Consider the following 26,216-nt stretch of genomic DNA (forward strand, 5'->3'; position numbering starts at 1 on the left):
CTCATACAGTAGCTTCTCATAGCTGATCTTTTCTCTCTATTCACATCATTAGTGCCTCAGTTGAGAATCTCATCACTTTTAGCCTAGATTATTTCCACACCTCATCCCCCCAAATAGTCCCCCTGCCTCCTCTCTTTCCATTCTGTCCTTCCACACTGCTGCCAAAGATATCCTTAAAAACATATCTGCCTGTGTTAAATCTACATTCAATCAACTCCACTGGTATGAAATATAAATTCTTCTGATTAACTTTTTTTTAATTTTTAATTTTTCCAAACACATGTAAAGATAGTTTTCAACATTTATTCTTGTAAGAATTTGTGTTCCAAATTTTTCTCCTTCTCTTACCTCCCCCTCCCCAAGACAGCAAGCAATCTGATATAGGTTAAATATATGTAATTCTTTTAAACATATTTCCATATTTGTCATACTATGCAAGAAAAATCAGACCAAAAGGGGAAAAAAAATCACAAGAAAGGAAAAAAGCTAACAAACAATAATAACCAAAAAAAGAAAAGAAAAAAGATGACAATACTATGCTTCGATCCATATTCAGTCTCCATAGTTATCTCTATGGATGCAGATGGCATTTTCCATCCCAAATTTGTTGGAAATGCCTTGAATCACTGCATTGTTGAAAAGAGCCAAGTCCATCACAGTTGATCATCACATAATCTTGTTGATACTTTGTACAATGTTCTCTGTTAGCTTTACTCAGCATCAATTCATGCAAATCTTTCCAGGCTTTTCTGAAACACTGAATAGCTTTTGAAGCTCTTAGATTTAACCTATCTTTCCAACCTTCTTGAATATTACTCCCTTCTCTCACTGCCTCCTTTCCTCTGCAGTCCAGTAAATTATCTTTTCTCCCGCCTCTTCTTTCACTAGAGTTTGTGACACAATTCTTTTTGTCTTCAAGACAGCAAACATCAATCCTATATGAAGTTTTTCCCAATTCCCTCCACCGCCCTCCATCTGCTTGTGATGTCTTTGCCAAACTAGATAGTATTTAGCTATTTTGGTATTTATTTTGCATATACTTATGTTTAGGGTAGCACAGTGGATACTTCACAGCACACTTGCAATTGTGTGACCCTGTGCAAGTCATTTAATCCCATTTGCCTCAATTCTTCATCTATAAAATGAGTTGGAGAAGGAAATGGTAAGCATTCCATTATCTTTGCCAAGAAACTCCAAATGAGGTCACAAAGAGTTGGAAACAACTGAATAATACTTATATTTATATTTGGCTTCTCTATTAGCATGTAAGAACCTTGCAAATAGGGACTTGTTTCATTTTTTATATTTGTATCCACAATGTCTGGTATATAACTGAAACTTAGTTTGTTGATTGTTTCTTTTTTTCCTAGTTATTTAAGCAATTAGTTAAAAACCTCCAGTCCCTTTTCAACTTTTGCTTTGTTCTTATTATTTCTGTTCCTTTTATTTTTAAGAGTTATAGACTTGTTTCTGCTTTGCTTTCTGTGTTTTTTATGAAGTTAAACTTTTGAAGGAAGGGGTTTAGACTCTAGCCACCTTCTATGTTATTCTCTTTTTATAGAGGCAACTAATTGGCACATAGAGTAAGAGTGCCTTACTTGGAGTAGACCAAAATTCAAATTGGAGCTCAAACACTGCCCGCCTCAGTTTCCACCAGATGTAAAACGAGGACAATGAGTGCCTTATAGGGTTGTTGTGAAGACCAGTGAGATAACAAACACAGAACTTCACAAACCATAAAGAGATATATAACTGATTGATATTGTTTGTTCCTTCCTGGACAAAATCTTGGCAGTTCCAACTTCTGAGAAAAAAAGTGAATTTCTTTTTTTTTTTGAGGAGAAAAAAAAATGCACTAGTGTAACAAAGGAGACTCCTCTTTCTTCTCAAAGCATCTCCCAGTATTAGTATGAGACAAGGAGGGTCTTTGTTCTCTTTCTTCCCTCTCTACTGACCTGTGTAGCTCCCCACAGCTGAGTGCATGTTGCTGTGGTGTTCTTAGATCTTTTGAGGTGAGAAACTAGGTACTTGAAAAGATGGTCTCCAGAGGTCTGGTTTTTTTGTTGGTTTTTAGAAAAGCCCTGGATAAAGCAGAGTTAACCTTACTCCCACCTGTTACTACAGCTTTTTTTTCTCAAAAGCCCTGGAGAGTAGTTGTTTTGATTTGTTTGATTTTTAACTGAAGTGCTGTGGGGACCGGCAGAGCAGGTGAGAATAGCCCTTCCCACTTGGTCTAATCTCAGTCTTGGCTGGGAGCCAGACCTGTCACTGACTCACAAGGCAGCTAATGATGCCAAAGTGAGTGAAATAGCTGCCCACCACTTCCTTTGGGTTTAGGAGGGTGGAAAGAGCAAGCTTGGAAGATGGGATCTGCAACATAGCTACCTCATGTGGTCCTGGTTAACAGCCATGTCTTTCTAGGCAATCCACTCTTCCTGTTTGAGCACTTCTGCCCCCTGAGCAGATGTTCTGCCCCAACTTCCTTCACCTTCCCCCTCTTCCAGGGGCTTAAGAGTCTGATGACTGCTTCCCAACTTGAGTTATATCCTGTCTAGTCCTTTTGTGCTGTGTTTCAGAATTGGGGAGAACACTTTTCTCCACCCACTTGGGAACTGGTTGGATGAGTTTCTTTGGCAGTTGGGTCTTTCTACTTGAAAACAAGAATGGGGGTGGGGTAGGGGGTTTTTGTTGGATGGAAAGGAAGACTCTTGCACTGGGATTTGTGAAGAAGTGACCAATGTGGTTTCCTGCTCTCAGGCGTCTGGTAGGGCTAGCTATTTATCTCTGAGGCACCTGGGTATTCTTGCACCTCTCTCTAGGATCACAAGATCATAGTTATAGAGCTAGAAGAGGACTTGGAGAACATTTAATTCAGTCAATGCCTCTTCTTTTATAAATGGGGAACCAGGATTTATAAAAGGTATAGTAGTAACTGTCAGAGGTAATAGCCAGTAGGCTATCTCCCCAGGGCCAGAAATGATTTCTGGTAGATTAGAGGTCAAACTTGTTAGATTAGCTTTTGATTTTTCTCTCAAAAGTAGGATGCAGGTTAAGCCTGAGAAAGGGCTAATTCTACTAAAAAATAAACAGAAGGGGATAAATAAATAAATATTTAAAATGCCTTTTCTGCAAGGTGAGAAGCAAGATTTGGAGTCAGGAAGAACTGTGTTCATGTCTTGACTCTATATGCTTATTAGTGATGGGACCCTCTGCACATCTCTATGTTTTAGGAAACTCTTTAAGATTTACTTAGCAAGTCCCCAAAAGCTGTTGATTTTTGTGATAAATGTTGTGAGGAAGGAGTAGTTCCTCACAATGACAAAATCGCAATTATATCCTGTTTTGTAAGGTTGGACTAGATGAGTAGGCGCAGAAAGTTGGAGAATGTACTCCTGCAGTTTATTCAAAATCCAGCTCTATTTCTAAACTTGTGTAGTCATTTTCAGTCACATCCAAAGCTTTGAGATCCCTTTGGGTTTTCATGGCAAAGATATTCTAGTAATTTTTCATTTCTTTCTCCTATTCATTTTATAGTTGAGGAAACTGAGTCAAACAGGATTAAGTGATTTGCTCAGTCATAAAAGTAAGTGTCTGAGGCTAGATTTGAACTCAGGTCTTCCTGATTCTAGGTCTGGCATTCTATTTACTGTACTGCCTTAGCTGCATATTTCTAAACTTGGGAAATTCAATTTTTTTAAAAATAGTATTTTTTTTTCTAATTATAAGTAAAGACAACTTTTGTTATTTATTTTTACAAGAAGGAAAATCCATTCTTTCTGAATTTTTATTGCTAACATTTTATATTGACATGTCATAGAACCTCCTCAGGGTAATTTTAGTTGAATCTTCCATTATGTATTATCTCCAAAAACACTTTAAGTTAAACAAATAATTACAATTAATCCTTGCATTCTAGTAGACTTCTGTTTGTTAAATGACAGGTGTATGTTTTATAAATAAGTACCTATGAGGTCCTATGTTTTTTATCTTAAGCTTTGTTCCCAGCTAAAACTCTCTTCATTAATGTAGGCATAACAATTCTGTATATTATTCTTTTGACATTACTTTGTTTGCTCTGCATCGTTTTATCTCCTGTTGGCTTTGGAGTCAAAAGCTCTGACTTTAAATTCTGAGTATGCTGTTTATTCCCTTAACCTGATTTTAGGCAAAATCACTTATCTTCTCTGGGTCTAAATTTCCTAATTTCCTAAATGGGTTAGATTAGATAGATTACCTATGAACTATGTATTTTTTCCTATTTTATTAAATTCTCTATATATGTTATTCATTATATAGCAGTAATATCTCAAAAATCGTCATTATTGTCATTCCCTTTGAAAAATTACTGATTGTTGCTATGATGTTGTTTGACTCACTCATTCTTTGGGAACCTTCTCTCTTATAACCCACAGCAAAGTAATTTCATTTGAGACCTGATACCAATGTTTGCTTAGAGCAGAATGTGAGTCTCACGAAGACTCAAAACCCACATTCCCTGTACTGTAGGAAATTTACATCTTTAGTTTTTGTATGTTCTTGACAGTCAGGTGGCATAGTGGAGGAAAGCTTTGGTCTTGGAGTCCAGGAAGATCTGAACTGGATTCCTGCTTTATACACTTAGAAGCTGTGGGACATAGGTCATTCATTTAATTCTCTTAGCCTTAATTTCCTCATCTGTAAAAGAGGGACAATCAGAACACCTACTTCTAAGAGATTTTTTGAGAATCAGATGAAAGAGATAACTTAGATAAAATGCTTTGTAAACTTTAAAGTACAAAACAAATGCTATTATTCTTAAAATTTCTTCTGGACCTTATATCTCCTTTTTTTGCAAGAGTTGATGTATGCCTTGGAATTGACCTTTTGAATGTATGCCTTGGATTGACCTTTGTATCTTCTCTCTTTACTCACCTATAGAAAAAGAGCATTTCTATAGATCTTTGTATAGTATTCTTCCTAAACTCTTCTTGGCAATAATAATTTTAATAAATATTAATATTATATAGATCTTTGCTTTTTCAAATCATTTTCATATTCATTATTTCATTTGTCTTTAAAATTTTAAAGCTCCCTTCTTATAAGTTGTCTTTTATTCATACATCATAATTATTCGATATTCTCTAAAAGATAAAGCAATAGAAATTATTTGTTTAGTAATTCTCTCATAAAAAATATCAGAAAGGTATAAAATGGGGAGACATCTTGAATGAGGAGTTTGCCACTGTGATGAAGGATATTAAGCTTTTGTTATGTGCCAGGTACTTGTGCTAGAAGCTGGAGAAATGGTCAAAACTAAAAATCAGCCCTGCCCTCAAGAAGCTTATATTCTACTAAGCAGAAAGAATATGAAAGAACAAATAAACATCTACAAAATCTACCCTTCCCCCAATTTTTTTTTTTAATGGGGAGGAAATGAGCAGCTGGGAGGATCAAGCTTCAGGTATAAAGTTAATTTTGAAGGGAAAGCAGAGTGTTTTTTGGGGGAAGGGGAAAATATACATTTATGTATTTTTGCAGAATCACAGAATATATTTTTAATAAGTTTTTCACATAAAATATATATTTCTGTATATTTCTCTTTCCCTACAGTTAAATAAACGAGAACAAATTTTCCCTTCTCGCCCTTTTAAAACATAGTCAAACAAAAAGATTCCCACATTGTTGGTATCCAAAAATATATATATTTTTCAACCTGCACTCTTGAGTCTATAAACTCTCAGTAAGAAGGTGGGTAGCATGAATAAGGGATTCTAAAGGATAGATGTAAAGTGAAGGTATATTCAGGTATTGAAGATAGTCAGTGCAAGGGGAGGTAGATGAGGTATCATGTATAAGAAGCAGCAAGCATTCTAATGTGGGGAGTAGGAAATGATAGGATATATAATAAGGTAGGAAAGATATTGAAAAGAGCTTCTTTTGTTTATTTTTTTAATACACATTGTTTTATGAATTATGTTGGAAGAGAAAAATCAGAGCAAATGGGAAAAATCACAGGAGAGATAAAAAAACAAACAAAAAAAAGTGAATATAGCATGTATTGATTTACATTCAGTCTCCTTAGTTCTTTCTCTGGTTGCAGATGGTATTTTCTGTTTAGTGTTTATTGGGATTCTTTTGGATTGTAAAAAGCTTTAAAAACTGAACGAAGTAGGTTATTTTTTATTTTAGAGGCAATAGGGAGCTAATGAAGTTTATTGGGAAGGGAAGTGATATGGACAGAACTGAACGTTAGGAAAATTCCCTTTGCTGCTGTGTGATAGGCTGGAGAGGAGGGAGACTAGAAAAAGAAAAACCAATTAGGAGGTTATTGCAGAAGAAGGGTAAGGAAAGTCTGAATAAGGATGATGACTAAAAAGGAGTAAGATATATGAGACATTTGTTAACTGATCATATAGTTGGTGAAAGTGAGGAATTAAGAATAATGACAAGATTTTGAATTTGTGTGATTGATGGTGATTGAGGTGTCCTCAATAGAAATAAGCAAGTTTAGAATAAAGGTGCTTGGGGTAAAAGATGAGTTCAGTTTTGGATTTGTTAAATTTGAAATGGCCTATAAGACATCTAGGTTGCTTTATCCAATAAGTTGTTAGAGATAGTGAAATGGAGCTCAAATAATGAGATTCTCTGTGGATGGTGAGGTCCTAGAAATGCTTCTTTTGCAGATGTGCTTGTTCTATCAGGCCATAGAAGGATATTGCATAGTCTCCTGGAAGAGATATGTAACTACTTAAAACTGTTTGACCATCCACATAGGAAAGATAAAGTAGATGAAGAATATCTGTTGCCCATATAATGATAGGCAGTTAAATGGACAACCTAGGGTACTTATCCATTTATATGCATATCTGGGACAGATAGTACTAAAAAAAAACAAAACAGAAATGAATTAGAGATTGGGCTGCATTGCCTTTTGGAAGTTACTAGATTTCCTTTAATGACCCCAAGTTTCACTGAGAAACAAACACCACCTTTTAAATATGGTACTCTATTAGTGGTGATGTATTATTTCAAAATATTAAATAGCTCTGAAGTTCTGGAAACACGTATCATTCAGAGAACAATAGAGAGGAATATGATGGGTAAGAATAGGCTGTAGTATCTAACCAATGAGGAACTTTGAAGAAATAGAAATAAAATCTATTTGCAATATACTAAGAAAAGATGGGCAAGAAATAGCAGGCTGTTCACAGCCTGAATATTCCACTATCAGAAGAAAGAGGAAGGTCCACATTAAGTGGATCTCCTGTGGCATACTGATGAGAGATTTTTTTTTAAGAAGAGTTGTTTGCAAGTGAGTTAGGCTCTGCATCCCTGGAGGGAGTATCCAGATAGACCAGGTCACAAATTCATTTGAGAACTCCTATTTAATCCTTGCCAGAATTCTGTGAGGTAGATAGGGGAGGTAGTATTGGGTCCCTAGGATTTTAGGACAAAAGCTGGGAAGGGACTTTTGAAAACATCTAGTCCAAATCTTTTTAGAGATATAGAAACTGAGACCCAGATAGACTTAATGATTTGCTGAGGATCACAAGGCTAACAAGACTAGAATTTGTGTTTGTGCCCTCTGACTTCAAATCTTCACCTCTTTTTTCTCTGCCATTTAACCTTGTGATGGATGGAAATGCTAAGTTTCAGAGGGATTATGACTTGTTCAGAAATCACAAGAGATAAGGTTCAGGGGTTCCAGCTATTTTGTTTTGTTTTTTCTTTTTTAGTTTATTTTTAATACACATTGTTTTACGAATTATGTTGGGAGAGAAAAATCAGAGCAAATGGGAAAAACCATGAGAAAGATAAAAAACAAAAAAGAAGTGGGCATAGCATGTATTGATTTATATTTAGTTTCCTTAGTTCTTTCTCTGTTTGCTGATGACATTTTCTGTCCAAAGTCTATTGGGATTACTTTGGACCATTGAATTACTGAGAAGAACCAGGCCTTTCTCAGCTGATCATTGCACGTTCTTGCTGTTTTTAGCTGATCATTGCACGTTCTTGCTGTTTTTGTGTACAATGGTTCTGCATGTTTCCTGGTTCTGCTTGTTTCACTCAGCATCAATTTATGTAAATCTTTCCAGACCTTTCTATAATAAGCTTGTTCATCATTTTTTATGGAACAATAATATTCAATTCCCTTCATGTACCACAACTTGTTCAGCCATTCCCCAACTGATGGGCATCCACTCCTTTTCCAGTTCTTTTAAGCCATGTATTTATTCTCTGTTTGATGTCGCTGCTAAGGTTTCTATCCTTATTTATTCTACCTTTGGAAATGAGGAATTTGTTTTATCCTCCAGTTCCTCTCTGACAACAGTCTCTGGAAGCTTTTCCTCTCCTCCATGCTCTTAACTTCTCCAAATTTCCACTAGATAACGGACTGTTGTTAGTGATGTTTTTTTTTGTTATTTATTTGTACTTTGTGCAGATGAAATTGAATAAGTACATTTTGAGGCAGAGAACCTGTGTTCCAACTGCCATCTCTTATTTATATGACTTTAAGCAAAATCATTTAACTTCTCTGGGTCTCATGTTCTTCATCTGTGAAGATGAGAGATTGGACTATTGATCTCTGAGGTTCCTTCCAGCTCTGTGTGTTCCTGCACTCTGTAAAATACCTTAAATTTTCGATTGTTTGTTTCTCTCTGTAACTCTCAAGGGAAAGTGTGAATCTTCTGCCTAAATTCTAATCATTGTGTGTCTGTCTCCCATCTCAGGCCTCTAGGGAATGTGTCCTGTCTGTTAGAACAACATGATCTTGTGAATTCCATTTTACTTCATCTTCTGGTCTGGCCCTCCCTTCACCCCTGCACCCCACAGGAGGTATTGACTTCTTCCTTTCTAGCTGAGTTATTTTTTATTTGTTCTGAGTCCAGTGCTTGGCAATAGAACATGAAGGTTTTGGACTCCTGTTCTATGGGTGTTTGTGATTATAAAAACAACAAAGCTGTTAGGTGTTGGGAAGTATAAAAATTTAGATATGCATTTCAACTAGAGAGTATTAACTTAAGGTGGAGGGGGAAAGAACCAAAGTTCCAGAGAAATGAATCTTTTTTTCCTATCCAGTCACTCAGTAAGTAAACATGAAGTGTCTACCATGTGCCAGACACTATGCCAATAGACCCTGGACTTCTAAAAAGAGGCATAAGATAGTTCCTGTCTTTATTTTATTTTTTTTTCTTTGTTCTCCCCCTCCCCCATTATTTTTATTTTATTTTATTAAATGTTTATTTATTTATTATTTTATTTTATTTTGCTGAGGTAATTGGTATTAAGTGACTTACCCAAGGTCATACAACTAGGAAATGTTAATGACTGAGACCATCTTTGAACTCAGGTCATCCTGACTTTAGGGCTGGTATTCTATCCACTGGGCTAGCTCCAATAGTATTTTGTTTTTTTCCAATTACATGTAAAGATAAGTTTCAACATTCACTTTTATGATAAGATTTTTAGTTCTGATTCCCCCCCCTCCCTTAAGACAGCAAGCAATTTGATATAGATTAAACATTTGTGGTTGTTTTAGACATATTTCCATATTTGTCATGCTGTGTAAGAAAAATCACAATAAGAGAAAAACACATGAAAGAAAAAACAAAAAAGTGAAAATAGTATGCTTCAATCTGCATTCAGACTTCATAGGATGTACATAGCATTTTCCATCATGAGTATTTTGGAATTGTCTTAGATTGCAGTTCCTGTTTCAAAAGAGCAATCTAAAGTGGACAAAAAGCAAACAAATATGGACACATGTACTATGCACAAAATAACTAAGAAATAATTAATAGAGCAAAAACACTAGAATTAAGAAAGGAGAGAAAGGTTTTCAGTGTTGGGCCACAGTTGTACAAAGTGTAGTTGAAGCTCACGTTTTCTTTGTCAGGTATTTTTATGCACTAGGAGAATATAACGGGTCTACTACTAGCTACCTCATTCATTCTCAGATCCAGCAATTCCTTTGAACTTGCTGAATGGTAAATATTCTAAACTAGAAAAATCTGGTCCCTGTTTTCCCCATTTTTTTAAAGTCTCCCCTCCCAGCAGGTGGCCTCACAACAATTTACTGATGCAGTAAGCCAGACAAGGTCACCTTTGCAGTCACTAATTAGCTTTATCCCCACCCCTCTGCTTCCCAGCAGTGATTGGTTCTGAAAACCTTCTTGTAGCTCCAGAGACAGAGAACGTTGCTAATAAAAAGATTTCTTATCTAGGAAAGCCTTATCTTACTTAGAGAGATGAAACCTTAAAAGATAAAGAGGTAGACCCTTTGGGACTTGTCAGTATTTTCTAGGGAAAAATAAATTCCTCATTATTTATACAGTTATTATTCAATTGGCTTCCATTCCTACTACTTTACTGAAATACCTTTCTCCAATGTTACTAAAGTCAGTAATTGGGAATTCTTTTCTCCAGGGTCACAAAGAAATTCCCAATTGCTAACTCCAGTGACATTTTTATGGTCTTTCTTTAGTATTTTGATCTTTCTTTAGTATTTAACACTGAAGACCACCCCTCCTTCCTTGATTTTTATGAATTTGTGTTAACTTTTCATGACCTCCCAAAACATACTGTCCATAGGACTTACTTGTTAAAGATACTTTTCCACTGGACTAAGACAAGCAGGGTTAAGTGACTTGCCCAGGATCACATAGTTAGTGTCTGAAACTGGATTTGAACTCAAGTTTTCCTGATTCTAGGGTCCAGCATTATTTACTGAGTCACCTAGGTGCCTCTCCCAATGCTCCTGATTGGCGAGTCTCCGGCTCAGATCACCATATCATTTCACAAGTTCCTCATTTCCAGCTCCCTTTCTGTGTTGTTTTTCAACATTGGAACATAAGCTCTTTGAGGGTGGAGACTATCTTCTCTTGTATGCATCCCTAATGCATATTATAATGCCTTGCATCTAGTAAATAAACTTTCTCTCTGTCTCTTGTCTATGTCTCACTGTCTCTCTTTTCTTTCTTCCTCTCTCTCATTCTAGTCACATATAACCACTTGTCAAATACATATTAACTTTACCTGCATAATATTTAATCAATTACCTCTTCCTTCCTGTTCCCAGTAATTTAGGACCTAATCCATTGTTTCTTAGACTATTATAATAGGGGCCCCTCACTGATTTTTCTGCTTCTAGTCAATCTCCTTTTCGGTCCATTCTTCAAATAATTTTCTTAATGAACCACATCTTGACTCAGAAATAAAGTCACTAATGAAAGAATAAACTTTCCTTCCACAATGATTCCCATTAGCTTTTCAGTCGTATACTCTGCATGTACACTACATTCTAAACCCTGTTGCTACTCACCTGCCCCTGTTTTTGTCCTACTCTTTCCCTTTTCAGTACTTTTGCTCTTATAGTAACCCATACCTGTAGTATCTTCCTCAATCTTCCTTATATCCAATGGAGATCTATTCAAATCTCTTTTTCTTCAAATCCCAAATCAAGTACCATTTTCATCATGACACTTTCTCTGACTTCTCTTTCTAACCTTCTTTTCCGAGTAGAAAAAGGAAAACCTTGGTTTGAAATGTCTTTGCTTCAGCTTTTCATCCATATTTTCCTTAGTTTCCTTTCTTTCATAGTTATTTATGAATGAATGTCTTGCCTGATCACATTAAATCATAAGCTCCATGACAGCAATGTCTGTCAGGTCCATCTTTTTAACCCTATCATTTTATATATAGTAGGTACTTAAAAACATTTTCAATGAATTGGACCAAAAAACTTAAGAGGATTTGCCTGGTTTGTTTGTGTGTGTGTGTGTGTGTGCTTTGGTTTTATCATCTGTGAAATATGGACATTCTTTTAATTCCTTTGCATTGGAGACTGACAAATTGAGCATGACTGAAGATCTCTTGGCATGGGAACTGATAAGATTTCTCCATATGAGGTTGTGAGTTCTATGTGGAAAACATCTCTCAAAATCAAGCTGGCCAGTCAGTCTCATTCATGGTTTGCCATGAGAGGAGGGAAGTTTCAGGTATAGGGTTCTCTCCTGCAACTCTAGACAATTTTTTTTTTCTATCCCAGACTGCTCTCCACAGTCTTGCCTACTCATGTTCCAGGCTAAATGATTGGGGTGAATATGTAGCCATTTCTCCTGGGTTCTTTCTGGCTGGTTGGAAGGTCACAGACGCTGACTAATGACACTAGTGGAAATTCACTTCCTAGTGAGGGGAACTGAAGTGGATCCTAAGTGGGTTTTTTGGACCCTTATTTTACCTTTTCTTTGACCACAGGGGAGATAAGAAGGTTGCAATTCATTCCACAGGTATTATATTGCGTAAGGTTTGAGGAAGATACAAAGGAAATGTTAAGTAAGACAGCCCCACCCCTTAGAGAGCTCACTGTCTGGTGAGGGAAATAAGATGTGATTAAGCACCTAGAATTTGCAGAAGGCAGAGATCCTTGGATTGGTTGCAGAAAAGTTATATAAAAATTATCTTTTGTTTTATCATTACTTTTATTTCTGAGAATCTGACTCATTTATTCTCTACCCAATAAACCATCTTTTGTAACAAACTATGATTTAAAAGAAGTAGGGGAAAAAGCACTTCAGCAAAACTAACCAACACATGAACCAAGCCTGATAATATAGGGAATATTCTGTACTTAATAGTCGCCCACTTCTTCAGAGGAGGGAGAATATGAATTAGAAAAAGCCCTTTTTGCAAAAGTAAGATTTAAGCAAGACCTGGGAAATGCTAGCACAATCAGATAAGTTGAAAGGGGAATCCTCTGAGGGGTAACAAGTGTGACTATAGTACAAAGGAGCCCAGTGAAAATAAGGCTCCAAAAGACATCCAGGCCTTCTTGAAGAACAAAGCTACTAGAGAATCAAGTGCAGGTGCTTCCATAAGGGATAAGGGCCTTTTCTGAATTTTTAATGGGGAGTGTATTTTAATGGGGAGATTGGACGATCTTCTCTGGTGGATACTCTGTTATGGCAGAGTTGGTTGCGGTTGCCTTGGCCATCACACATCATTCTCCCCTTCCTCTTCCCTAAAGTCAAAGATGTCCCCTCCCTCGATTGTGAGCCCCCTTGCTGTTCTAGTGTGGGAAGGAAAATATTTCCACAGGATGGGGCATGTATTTTACAGTGAATTTGAGAAGGTTTAGGTTTGCCTATCACAAAAACTCTGCCTGATCACATTGTTTGCACACATCATAAGGTGACAGTCACATTGCTTAAAATGATCCTGAAAGTCACTTCCCCAGGGATCAGTTCACACCCTTTTTAGTGTGTCAGTACCTGTGAAAATCAAGTGGAAAATGGATGCCTTAGTATGGAGAAACACTATTAAGGGAAAAAAGTCCAAAACCCAGTCATAAGAAACCTGCCCAGGTAATCCTGTCCTTTTGCTGTAAGAAAGACTCTAATTGCACACTTAAATTTGTCATCCACTTGGCTCATTCAGGCTTTCTGTTTCTTAACCCTGGACAGCCTCTTTTCTTTTACTTGCTGGGTTAAAGGAAGAACAATGGGGAATGGTGGCGAGCATTTGGTGCTGGGCAGAGGAAAAAAACTGAGCACTTGCCCAGAACATGAGTTTGTGGGAGGGAACACAAAATTTGGAAGAGGACTGGTGAAGAATTGGAGAGCAGAGGACAGGAAGTGATTTTCAGCCGCCCACTTGGGGATCCTTGTGCTTGGGTCAGCAGAATGCTCTACCCTTTTTTAACCCCATTTCTTCTGCCCTACTCTGGGTCAAGTTGCATTTCTGAGGAAGATCAACCATGCAAAAAGGGAAAGGGCTGTGGGGAAGAGCTGGTTTTCAGTGTCCTTTGAATGTCTTTCTGCTTGGGAATGGGGAAGTTTGGAATAAAGCCTGCAAAAGTCCATAGAGGAAGAAATTGGTTGAAATTGTGGGAGTTGGCTTAACTTTTACCCTAGAGGAATGTAGCCAATGGTAGTTGGACCCTATGGGGAAAATTCCCCTTTCTCCCTTCTTGTTCCATGAGAGCAGACCAATGGGTGTGGTACTGATTTCCCCTGCTTGGGTGTGGGGTTGGATGGCTTGTAGGTGAGGGGATGATGTCAGCCTCCTCTGCACTTTAGCCCATTTGTGCTGAGCCAAAAGTTTACTGGGGAATCCTTGGAGATCTTTAGGCTGTTGGCACAGAGGGTCAGTAGTAGAGAGGCACTCCCATCTCCTTGCTACCTTCACTCTTCCCGTCATCCCATGCTTTCTTGACTCCAGGATGCTTCTGACTTTTGCAGCTTTCCACAAGACAGTACAGCCCTCTAAAGGATAGTCTAGTAGATCTGATTTCTCACTGCCTTTAGGATTTAGACTGAGTTTGCTACTGGGGTAGGTATAGACCCAGCACCTAAGAAGCTATTAAGTTGGTTTAGAGCTAGTGAAATTCTTTTGTCTTGATATTGGGGGATTCCAAGCTTTCTTGGATAAGAAAGCCAAAATATGAGGCAATGAGGGGGTGGGGAAGTGGAGAGGGGAAATAAGGGAGGGGATAATGGAGAGAGGGAAGGTACTAAGATATTATATTATATAATAAAATAAAAAAGATATTATAAAAATAATTGTATAATAAAATAATAAATAAAATAAAAAACTAGATTTATATAGTACTTTAAGGACTTTGTGTTCTCATTTAGTACCCCCCAAAACCGCCTATAAAGTAGCTGCTCTTATCCCCATTTTACAGATGAGAAAACTGAGGTTTTTATTTGCCCAAAGTCACACATCCAATAAGTATGTGAGGAAGAATTTGAATCTAGATCTTCCTGATTTTGGGATTAACACTATCCACAGGGCCATCCAGTAGCTTCTATGATGTATTGTTTTCCCAACTAGAATAATATACTTTCTTTGAAGACCGGGACTGTTTTTGTCCCTGTATCCCTAGCTAATACCTGGTACATAGTAAGTGCTTAATAAATAATTGTTTGACTGAATAGATGAAAATTTGGCCTTAGCCGGCTTGATGTTGATTTTAGTGACAATCTATATATTGTATATGTTTATATGTATGTATATATAGATCTTATAGGTATGTGTGTATATATGTATGTATTTATATAAATACATACATATATATACACATATAGCTAAGCTAGAAACTCAGTAAAATAGGGAGGGGTGCAGGTTATCAAATCTCAGTGATAAAGGACTAAGACTTTAATAATTGAAACTCCCAGAGAAATAAAGGATATTAGACTCTGTTCCCTCCACCAATTAAAAGGCATATTTCTCAGTTGTTTCCCTTCCATCAAATAGGAGGTATTAAATCTAAGATTGTAGGGAGTTTTATCCAGTGTAAGAGCTAAAAAAAAATTATTAGTGGGCTTTACTAAAAGTTTGGAGATAGTGGTTTTCTAGTGACCAGTAAACTGGAAGAAGCAACAGGTTAGAGAGAATTTAGGAGAGCTCTGAGACTGAATTTATGGACTTTTCCCCAGAGGATAGAAACCCACTGGCTGAAGAATAAGTTATGAAAAGTTGTAGAGTCTAGAGCAAGTACTGTGTGGCTGGTCTCAAACTCTTCCCAGCTGTGTGACCCTGGGAAAATCACTTAACCCTGTTTGCTTCAGTTTCCTCATCTGTAAAATAAACTGGAGAGGGAAATAGTAAACCACTCCAGTATCCATCAAAAATACTAGCGAACCCCAAATGGGGTCACAAAGAGTCAGACATTACAAAATGACTGAACAACAACAGTGTGTAGAGCAGATAATCAAGAGTCACTATTGACAGGTTGGGCTGATTGCCACCCTAGCACAAAGTAAGCACATAACAAATACTTGTTCCCTCCTCTATTCCCTTAGTGAAAAGGTATGTATTCCAAGGTAACTCAGGTGAAAGTACAGGGCTGAGAGTTTAAGGACTTGAGCCCTTCACTTTGAGTTTGGCCAGATAATGACTATCTTTTATCAAATGGAATGATCCTGACCCTCCTTCTTGGAGGCTAGGATTGTTCAGAAAGCTTAGGTATATCAATTAAAAGGGTATAGAATCCAAAGTTTAAGTTTTGAGTCTAAATCCTGCCTCTGACACTGTATATCATCTTGGGAGACAACCACCCTGAGCTGAGGTTTTGCTCATCTAAAAATCAAGAGTATGGACTAGATGGATGACTTCTAAGGTCTTTTCCATAACTCTGATCCCATGAGATGTGAACAGAGGACTTTGAAATCCTTATAAGTGCCTGGTTGTATTACAATAATATTAATTATAACAATAAACAAAAGATGTTCTCATATAATTAGGTGCTTGTCACATGAGAAGGAGTACAGCTACCCCTCCCAGAGAGAGAATATTTAGGGCTCTTCCAGTGAAGGGATGATGATGATGATGGTGGTGATGATTATGGTAAGAAAATAATAGTTTATAATTATATCACCTTAGAGATTTTAAAATTCTTATTATTGCAAAAACTCATTTGATTCTTCCAATAATCCAAAGTGGTTGCAGGTGAAGAAATCAAGGTTCAACAAAAGTTAAATGATTCAACTAGATCATAAGTATCTGCAAGTGAGTTTGAATCCAGTTTTCCTGATTCTCGGCACTAGATGGACATCTAGGTGATATAGTAGTGTTGTTGGACTTCGAGTCAGGAAGATGATGAATTCAAATTTTGCCGCAGGCAATTATTAGCTATGTGACTGAAGGATAAGTCAGTTAACCTTGCTCAACCTCAGTTTTCTTATCCATAAAATGGGGGCGATAATAATAGCATAATATGTTTACTTTATAGGGTGGTTGTAAGGATTAAATGAAAAAATACATATATAAAGTGCTTTGTAAACAAACCTTAAGGTGCTACATAAATTCTAGATACAATATGATTTCATAGTAATGGCTGTGATTAAAGTCTTTAGGGGATTTCTTAGAAGTCATTGAACTTGTATCCTTGCAGTTTTTTTTTTTTTTTTAATGGCAATTTATTAAAACTGTTCTGGTTTGCTTTTTGTTTGTTTGCCTTTTCTCTAATCCTTATTTGATCTGCATCCTTTTCTGGTACCTAGGATCTTATAACATCTTTTACACTAAAATAAGTTCATTTTCACAAGATCCTGATGATATTTTTATTGTATTTTAGCTGGGAAAGTGACTGGCAAGTTCCAAGGACATTTTTCAATTGTAGAAGTGGTAACTGAACTAGGCAATCTTACTCATCAGTCTTAGTTCCTGCTCCTTTGTGAGATAAGAGTAAATGACAAGCAAGTTAAGCATTTATTAAGCACTTTCGTGACAAACACTATACTAAATGTTGGGATACAAAAAGAAAGGCAAAACTAGTCCCCCCTTCAAGGAACTCACATATCTAATGAAGATAACACGCAAATAGTTACGTCCAAAGAAGATATATACAGAGTAACTCTGGAGATGATCTCAGAGGGAAGGCACTAAGATTAAAGAGGGCAAGAAAATGCTCTGGCAGAAAGTGGGATTTTAGCTGAGATTTGAAGGAAGTTAGAAAAGCCAGGAGGTAGCAATGAACAGGGGAAGAATTTCAGGCATGGAAAACATTCAATGAAAATATTTGGAGCAGAGAGATGGTGAGTTTTGTGGGAGGAAAAGCAAGGTAACCTGGATTGTAGAATACATGGGGGGGAGTAAAGACAGAAAAAAAGCCCCAGTCTTTATGTGTAAATCACGTACCCATTTTGACCATATCTTGGTATATGGTATGAGATGTTAGTCATGATGAATCATGTTTTCCTTTTCAAGAGAAAGAACTGATATTTCTGAATACACACTGAAACAAGTTATCTTTTTTCCTTTCTCCCTCTCTCTTCCTCTTTCTCTCCCTCTTTTCCCCTCTCTCTTCTTTTTTTCCTTCTTGCTTTCTCTCCCTTTCCCTCTTCTTCTCCCTCTTCCTCTCATTCCTTCCTTCCTTCTACAAAATGATTAATATGGAAATGTTTTATATAATTACACATGTGTAAATTATATCAGATTCTTACCATGGGGGGAGGGGAGAGAGGGAGGGAGGAATCGAATTTGGGACTCAAAACTTAAAGAAAAACATTTAAAAAATTGTTTTAACATGTAATTAGGAGAACAATTTTATATATATATTTAAACCCAATCTCTTAGGGCTATAGCAATTCCCAGTCTTCTTAGGTTGTAATTGGGGCTCATTGAGAATCAAAGGAACCTATGAGGGTCCTCTCTTCCTCTGGCATCTTCCCAGGGATTGAAATGGGTATCGCTGTCAAAATGAGCTTGGTTTACATGTTGGAATGTAGCTATACTGAACCAATGGTACAGAAAAGGAGTGGAAATAGCTCTGATGAAAAAAGTTTTTTTTCCCCTATACCTGGGCTCCTCAGTCACCTGCTTGAAGCTGATTGAGTGAAGATCAACTCTGAGGGGACCCTCCAGAGGATGATTCTGCACATCATTGGACCCTAATTATGAGGTTATAGCTGCTCTGATTCTTTTGTTTTAAAGGCTGCAACTGGAGTTCCTGAGGCATCCGTTATAAAGACTTGTCTTTTTCATTTAGCTGTCCCTTAGGCGTTGATTGTCCCCAGGTGCAGCCCAGAGGTCATCAAAGAGGCCTTCTTTGGGGAAGGGGTTTTTGGATCTCTCTACCTCTGTTATTCTGGAAAAGTCCTCATATGGGGATAAAAAAGGAACTGATACCAGCCTCTGGGTAGTGAGTTTTGAACCTCAATAAAGATTCATTTACACTGGGTCAAGGGTGAAGGGCAAGGGAAGATCTTGTGTTTTTGTCTTACTTTGTGCTCGGATGACATGGGATTAAATTGCTAGCAGCCTCTTTAGAAAGGCAAGGCAAAATTAATTTAATGGTTCCTTTGAGAATGGAATAAAATGTAACTGCTACATTTCTCAAGGAACATTTTTCTGGGGAGCTCACTGACATCTTTTTTGTTAATCCTTCCAGGGGTCTCTTAGGAGGTAGAAAGCTGCCATAGGAAGAATCTAGAAGACCTAATTATATATAATCTTTACTGCTAATTTTGGGGAGGGAATGTTTTATTGATAGTCTTTTGAGGAGGGGTAATCGTTTGTCATTTACAATTATCCTACACTCATCTCCTCTTATAACAATCACAGAACTTGATACCCATTAAGCACTTAATAATTTTTTTTAATGTTCATTCATTCATAGAAGTATACTTAAACCAAACAAATGAACTCATTGACCATAGATACTCAGTTCTTTTTTCTTTTAAAGTCTTTCATAACCTGATCTTTTCCTATTTTCCAGTTTTCTCGTTTTACTCTCCTCCATGGACCATACAGTTCAGTGACTGACTTTCTTTGCTCTTCTTCCCCCAACATACTTCATCTTCTTACAGCACATTTTCATTGGCTCCCCCTCATGCCTGGAATTCTCTCCCTCCTTTTATCTTTTCCTCTTGGCTCTTCTGGCTTTCTTCAAGTCTCAGCTAAAACCTTGCCTTCTACAAGAAGCCTTTCCTGGTCCTCCTGTCCTTTCCTAGTGCCTTTCTTCTGAGATTATCTTCAGTTTGTGAGTCTATGTGTGTGTATGTATGTATGTATATATGTGTGTGCACGTGCACATATATACAAGCAGAGGAATTGGCTATACAAGGAATTAGTGGTGAAATTGCAAATAGATTTTGTCTTTTTTCTCTCTTGGATCTTTGCTCATTAGTCATGAGTACCAGGGTAGTGTAGGATGGTGTTTGGGGACAAGGCCATGAGGGGTGAGCAGAATTGGATTCCTCTAGATGCTGTGTCTGATGATTTTATTGTTCCTCATTAATCCTTATGCCTCTATTGGCACCAAATGGAGCAAAATTAAATTGCCTTGACTTCTGGATTCTTGGAGACCTCTCACTAAAACTGCCCATCTCAAGGCCTGGTAGTGTGTTGTGGAGGTGAAAGGATGCTGAATTTTCATGACAGTACAGGTCATGAGGTAGTGTGACCCTAAAACAGAATAACAATGGATGGCCATCACTAAAAAGCTTCAATTGAGCTTTAGCAATTTAGTGAGGTAGTGGAGTGAGGCGCATGGGGTATGTACATGTACACGTCTGGTATCAGATGGATCTCAGTACAGGGATGTTCCTGGAAGGCTGGTTCCTTATATTAGCTTATCTTGCCGCATTGTTCCCTTCTGAGGTGTAGTTTCACTTGCATGTTTGTCTCTGAGCAACAACACCCGATGCTCGGTGAGTAAAGTTCAACTGAGAACCCAGGTACTTTATCACTAGAGCTGCTTCCGGGCCGATGCCCAACCTGGCAATTAGAGGCCCTGAGTGGGCCTCTTTTCAACAAACCCAGTGGTGTCTTAAACCTGAGAAATTTTCCTATGTTCTGATCTCAGCTCTTCTCGGGAGTCTTCAGGATTGAGTCACTTTAACAATGATTCTAAACTTTTTTGTTTCTCACTTGGTAGTCTCAATGGATCCCTTCTCAGAATAATATATATATATTTTTTATTATAGCTTTTTATTTACAAGATATATGCATGAGTAATTTTGCAGCATTGACAATTGCCAAACCTTTTGTTCCAATTTTCCCCTCCTTCCCGCCACCCCCTCCCCCAGATGGCAAATTGACCAATACATATTAAATGTGTTAAAGTATAAATTAAATATAATATAAGTATACATGTCCTAACAGTTATTTTGCTGTACAAAAAGAATCAGACTTTGAAATAGTGTACTATTAGCCTGTGAAGGAAATCAGAAATGCAGGTGGACAAAAATAGAGGGATTGGGAATTATATGTGGTTTTTCTTAGTCATCTTCCTGAGTTCTTTCGCTGGGCGTAGCTGGTTCAATTCATTACTGCTCTATTGGAACTGATTTGGTTCATCTCATTGCTGAAGATGGCCAGGTCCATCAAAATTGATCATCATATAGTATTGTTGTTGAAGTATATAATGATCTGGTCCTGCTCATTTCACTAAGCATCATCAGTTCCTGTAAGTCTCTCCAGGTCTTTCTGAAATCATCCTGCTGGTCATTTCTTACCAAACAATAATATTCTATAATACAGAATAATATTTTTTAAATGTAGAAGATAACATATAGAGATTACAAAGGACATCAAATTTAAAAAAAAATTTAAATTATGAAAATATTTTTTAAAAATTCAGGAAGGACTTTAGCTATCTTACTCTTTCATTTTGCAGACTAGAGAACTAAAGTTCAGAAGGTTTTAAGTTTTTTTCCCCCAACTCATAAATCTGATTAAGGGAAGAAGCAAGATTATGATAAGAAGTCATATATACACATAAACACACAGCCCTACATATACTTTTATGTGCATACGCTCCCAAATCCCCTGGCATCACACCTTTCCTGACCTGTCTCAGAGGGAGATGTCCTGCAGCCTCTCAGACTTCCTAACATTGGGGATCTTAAGAGAAATCGGCCTGGCCTGGCCACCCTAGCTTTTTCCCCTAATATTTCCTGTACTCAATGAAGCTTCCAGTGTTCCAAGGGTTTCCCATTCTCTTTGTTTGGGAAGAGCAAATCTGACACTGAGAATGAAAGGAAGGTCAGTGATGACTTTTGAGCAATCAAAGCCTAGGAGAGTTGGTTAACTTTTAACAATTATTCCTATTTTTTCTTTAGCATTTGTTGTGGGCTTAAAATACTTCTTTGATATTATACTGTGGTATGAAGGTGACCCCAGCTTTTTAGAGTCTGTGCCAACAAATTCCAAGTTCTGGCAACGCCTCCTAACAACAAAAGCTGGCGTGTTCTGAGCTTTCTAGTTTCACTCCAATCTTTCTCCCTAGAACCATGGTAGCTGAAACTGAGATGGTGAACAACAGATTGGCCATTACTAGGTAATGCTTTTTTTTTTTTTTTTTTTTTTTTTTTTTGTCACTGCAGCCCATGAAAACTACCTCAAGAATCTCACTTTTTAAAATTATGTATCCTTCAGAAATATGAGCATCATAAGATTTCATTCTGGGAAGAGCTAGTGCTTTGGGTTGGCCATTCATAATACTAATATGTTTGAATTTCTAATATAGTAAATATCCATAGGTAACCCATATAAAACAAAAGTTCACTGGAGGAGTCCTCAGTTTTTCAGAGTGTAAGGGGGTCCTGAGACAACTGGTCTAGAGAATTTGATGCAGTGTATTGAATTATAAGTTATATGATCTGTTTTTATAATACCAGATACAAATATAGACATAACATATGATATAACATAACATATAACATAACAAATGATCTTTGCTCTGAAGCAACACACTTTCAATAAATCAAGATGTTAACATGTATATAAGAGACAATATTATATAAAGAAAAGAGCTGGGTTCAGGATCAGAGGACATGGGTTCAAATTTTGTTCCTGCCATTTGCTATTTAAGTCACATAAGCTTTGTAAGTCTTCCTCATAAGTAAATACAAAGAGTTTGGAGGGCATCTGAGGTTCTTTTCAGCTTTCAATCTATGCTCCTGTGAACTATGATCTCCTTCAACCTTTGTTTTTCCCGTTTATTCAACATTGTTGAGTTTATGGTGATGATGTGGCTATGATTAGGCAATGCTGGCCCTCAGTAGGAAAAGAAATAGGTTGGTTTCTAGTTAATGAGATTAAGATCTTTTTGCCACTTTTTATATCTTAACCCCAATTAATATGAAGATAAAGAAACATAAAATCCTTAGCCTAGTATTTAAAGTACTCTACAATCTACCCCCTATTTATCTTTCTAGTAATAGTGTATTGCTCCTCCCTAAGCGACACTCTATTCCAGTCAGACTAGTTGATGAGCATTTCAGATGACCTGATTTTCCATCTTCTGTCCATGTACAGATAGTCCTTCATGTCTTGCAGATCTTCCCCAATTCATAAATTGCTCTAGTTTTCTTATATTGCTTAGATATTACCTCTTACATTCAGCCTTTCTTGATCCCTTCTCAAGTTGTTGATCCTCTCCCTCCCCCTTGCAATAAATGACTTTGTTTTTATTTTATATATAATTTTAAAAAATATTTACTTAGCTGTGTTACATGTCATGTGTGGCTTCCCTTTCCCTCTTCTCTCTATTTAACGTTCTTGAGGCCTGGGACTATTTCACTTTTGTCTTTGTGATCAATGCCTCACACATTGTTGTTCAATTGGTTGTCATTGTCATGTCCAATTTTTTGTGACCCCATTTGGGATTTCCTTGAAAGAGATACTAAAGGGCATTGGCCATTTCCTTCGTTAGCTCTTTTTAAAGATGAAGAAACTGAGACAAAAAGGGTTAAGTGAATTGCTAAGGGTCATCCAGTTAGCAAGTGTCTAAGGCCAGATTTGAACTCATGAAGATGAATCCTCCTGAGTTCCAAACTTGGCACTCTATCCACTTTGCCACTTGGCTTTGCCAGGCCCGCAACCAGGAAGACATGAGCATATAGTTAGCACTTAATAAATATATATAGATTTGAATGGGAGATTAATTGTATAATCAGTTTTCAGGACACTGCATCAGATACTCTAAAGCAATGATTCTTAAATTTTCTGGTCTCAGGACCCTATTACATTCTGATAAATCAAAGACCCCTCCAAAGAGCTTTTGTTTATGTAGATTATGTCTGACTATTTACCGTATTAGACATTTAAATATATTGGTATTGGGTTGAAAATTATTTTGACCTTGTAAATGTCCTGACAGAATCTTGGGGATCCCTAGTAAGGTCGACATCACACTTTGAGAATTCCTACTCTAGAAGCTTTATGGGGCAAAGCTGTGATGGCGAGAATCACTTTGACCTGACTTTGATATAAGACTTTTGTATTCCCCCAACTTGTCAGTTGGAAAGTTTGTAGTTTTATTTTATAGACATTAGAACTGAGATGCTAAGAACTTAAGCAACAGACTTAATGAAGGTATTGCTAGGAATAAATTACAGTTCATCTGAGTCCCAATTTCAAGTTCTTTCTACTTTACCATAATAATGGAGCTCTTCCCTTCAAAGAATAAATAATAAATAAAGAATGAAGCTTAGCTTTACAAGCTGCATATGTTACAACTGAAGATGACATACACTAATCCAACATTCTGAGAGATGGAATCCAAAATATATTCTGAGAAGAGGGTGTCAGGGCTGATAGAGATTAATTTCTATGACAGTCTTCAGTCATGACTTCTAGGGGCAGGGACTGTGCTTGATTAATTTGCCCCACCTAACATACCCCTATACCTACACTATATGGATGAGCACCCAACAAATAGTGTTTGAGAAACTATTTTTATTTAGGAAAGCTTTCATAAGCCATTTGACTGACTTGTAAAATTCCGCGATGCAAAAGGGATAACTATACATGGAAATTCAATCCCTTGGTGGTTTCTCCAGCCCTAGTCTCAAGTAAATACTTATTAACTTATCTGCCTTGTTATTCACCTCTCATGAGTACCCTCTGCTCCTCTGATTGGAAAATGGAGCCATGAACTCCTCCAATGGAAGGGAACAGGTCTGACATTTCATTTCCTCATTCAACTGCTTTCATTTGGGAGATGGAATATTATGGGAGTTGTGTAACCTCTGTTTGTGTCTCGGCAACCAGCAGCCTCTGAGCTATTTTTTCTGGTCCCCACCAACACTCGGGCATCTTTCTAGGAGCGGTTTCTCCTATTTGGAGGCCCTTTTTTCTGGTTTTTTCTGGTTCTCCAGATTCTGACAAATCTGGAGATTTATCATGCTTTCAAACATTATTTTTCTTTTGTCTTTTTAGAATGTCCCCCAAACCTCTTCACTAAGCAGCAATGCCAGGATGCCTATCTCAGTCTCCTTACACCAAGATGCGACCCAAGAGCGTCCTGTGAGCTTAGCCTCTAGCACCTCTTCTTCAGGCTCATCCCGGGACAGCCAGACCATGGAAGAACCCAATGGAACTGTTCCTGGTGCTGAGGGCGAGTCTGGCTCCCCCCATGACAGCCATATCCCCAATAGCCATAACAATTCCAGCACCTGGCTGAATCTGAGAGGATCTCTCAAAGGTTCACCATTTAGTTCCCGGTCTACACCTGGGCCTGGACATCACAAACTGAGCTACCTGGGTCGAGTGGTGCGGGAGATTGTGGAGACAGAGCGCATGTATGTACAGGACCTCCGAAGCATTGTTGAGGTAAGCTACTCCTTCAGGTCCCCTTGTCTTTGCCATCACTGTTATTGTTTCCTCTGGATCATTATGGGATGAAGGGTGGAGCATGATGCACAAAATAGACCAAGGACTTGGGTTTCTGCCTTGGCCAGCTTGTAAGTAAGTTGGTTTCTCCACTAGAAAAGAAAGCCTTGGAAGGTTTAGTTCTAGTAATTCTGTTTCCCAGGACTAAGATTTAGGAAGAGAAATAGAGCAGGGAATTTAGCTCTCAGTTGCCTTGTTTATCTGGATTTATTGAGACCATAGAGGTGCAGTTTCCCCACTTTGGCTGGTCAGACTGGGAAATTGGATCACTGGAATGGCCTGGGAGCAGCAGTATTTGGAAGGCAGGAGAAAGGGAGAAGGGTGCAGGACTGAAATGGAATCAGGCATCAGATGGACTGTTCTTGGAGCTGACATGGCGGCAATTAGTGTTCTCAGGGTGTCCTGAGGAATAAAGCTGAAAAGGGGTTCTATCAAAATAGAAAAAGGAAATGGGAATAAAATGATACTAAAGAGTGTAGTGGGAATGGTACCATATTGTCCTCAATCCACTTTCCTGTGGCAGGATTACCTTTTGAAGATCATTGATACACCAGGGCTGCTGAAACCAGAACAAGTCAGTGCGCTCTTTGGGAACATAGAAAGCATCTATGCATTAAACAGGTGAGTGGCCAGCCAGGAGCTCATTCTTCTTAGTCTCAGAACTCTGGTTGGGGCAGGGGTGAATGGCACAGTAGTGAATGGAGAGTCAGCTTTTATTCCTGCCCTCTCTTGTTAGTGCCCTTTCCTTTCTGCCTTGGCTATTGATTTTCCCACCTCTGGGATGGACTTAGTTATGTCAGTACAACCTGTGAGGTGTACTGGATACTTACCAGTATTTCCTTCTTTAGATAGAACCATTTGTGTAATTTTTGATTAACCTTCTCCACAGGTTGAGTGGGGCTTCTTGAAAGCCCCCAAGACTATTGATTGATAGTAACATTTCTTCTTTTTTTCTTTCCTCTATCTTTTCCTCCTTGTTTTTGTATTAGTATTCCTTCTACATCTTCCCCTGTCTTCTAGATAAGCTAAATGTGAGGATTATTTAGTATATTGGTGGGAAATAGGATGAGATTTGAAATAGTTAAGGATACTATAGTAATCTCTTTTATGGA

At 37.7% G+C, this 26,216-nt stretch overlaps 1 protein-coding gene across 5 annotated transcripts in view; it reads left to right on the forward strand.

Annotated features, from left to right (window-relative positions):
• The window catches only part of PLEKHG3 (pleckstrin homology and RhoGEF domain containing G3), a 55,167-nt gene that overhangs the window by 12,849 nt on the left and 16,102 nt on the right, over positions 1–26,216 (forward strand). For 4 of the 5 annotated variants that reach the window (XM_031952720.1, XM_031952718.1, XM_031952719.1 and 1 more), the window contains 2 exons: positions 24,652–25,044; positions 25,628–25,725. In XM_031952720.1, the coding sequence (XP_031808580.1) occupies positions 24,691–25,044; positions 25,628–25,725 (452 nt within the window). In that variant the 5' untranslated portion in view covers positions 24,652–24,690. Of the gene's footprint in view, positions 1–21,010; positions 21,767–24,651; positions 25,045–25,627; positions 25,726–26,216 lie in introns of those variants that run through there. The other variant, XM_031952717.1, reaches the window with a different exon arrangement.

This window comes from Sarcophilus harrisii, chromosome 2 (assembly GCF_902635505.1).
Source record: "Sarcophilus harrisii chromosome 2, mSarHar1.11, whole genome shotgun sequence".
Lineage (NCBI taxonomy): Eukaryota > Metazoa > Chordata > Mammalia > Dasyuromorphia > Dasyuridae > Sarcophilus > Sarcophilus harrisii.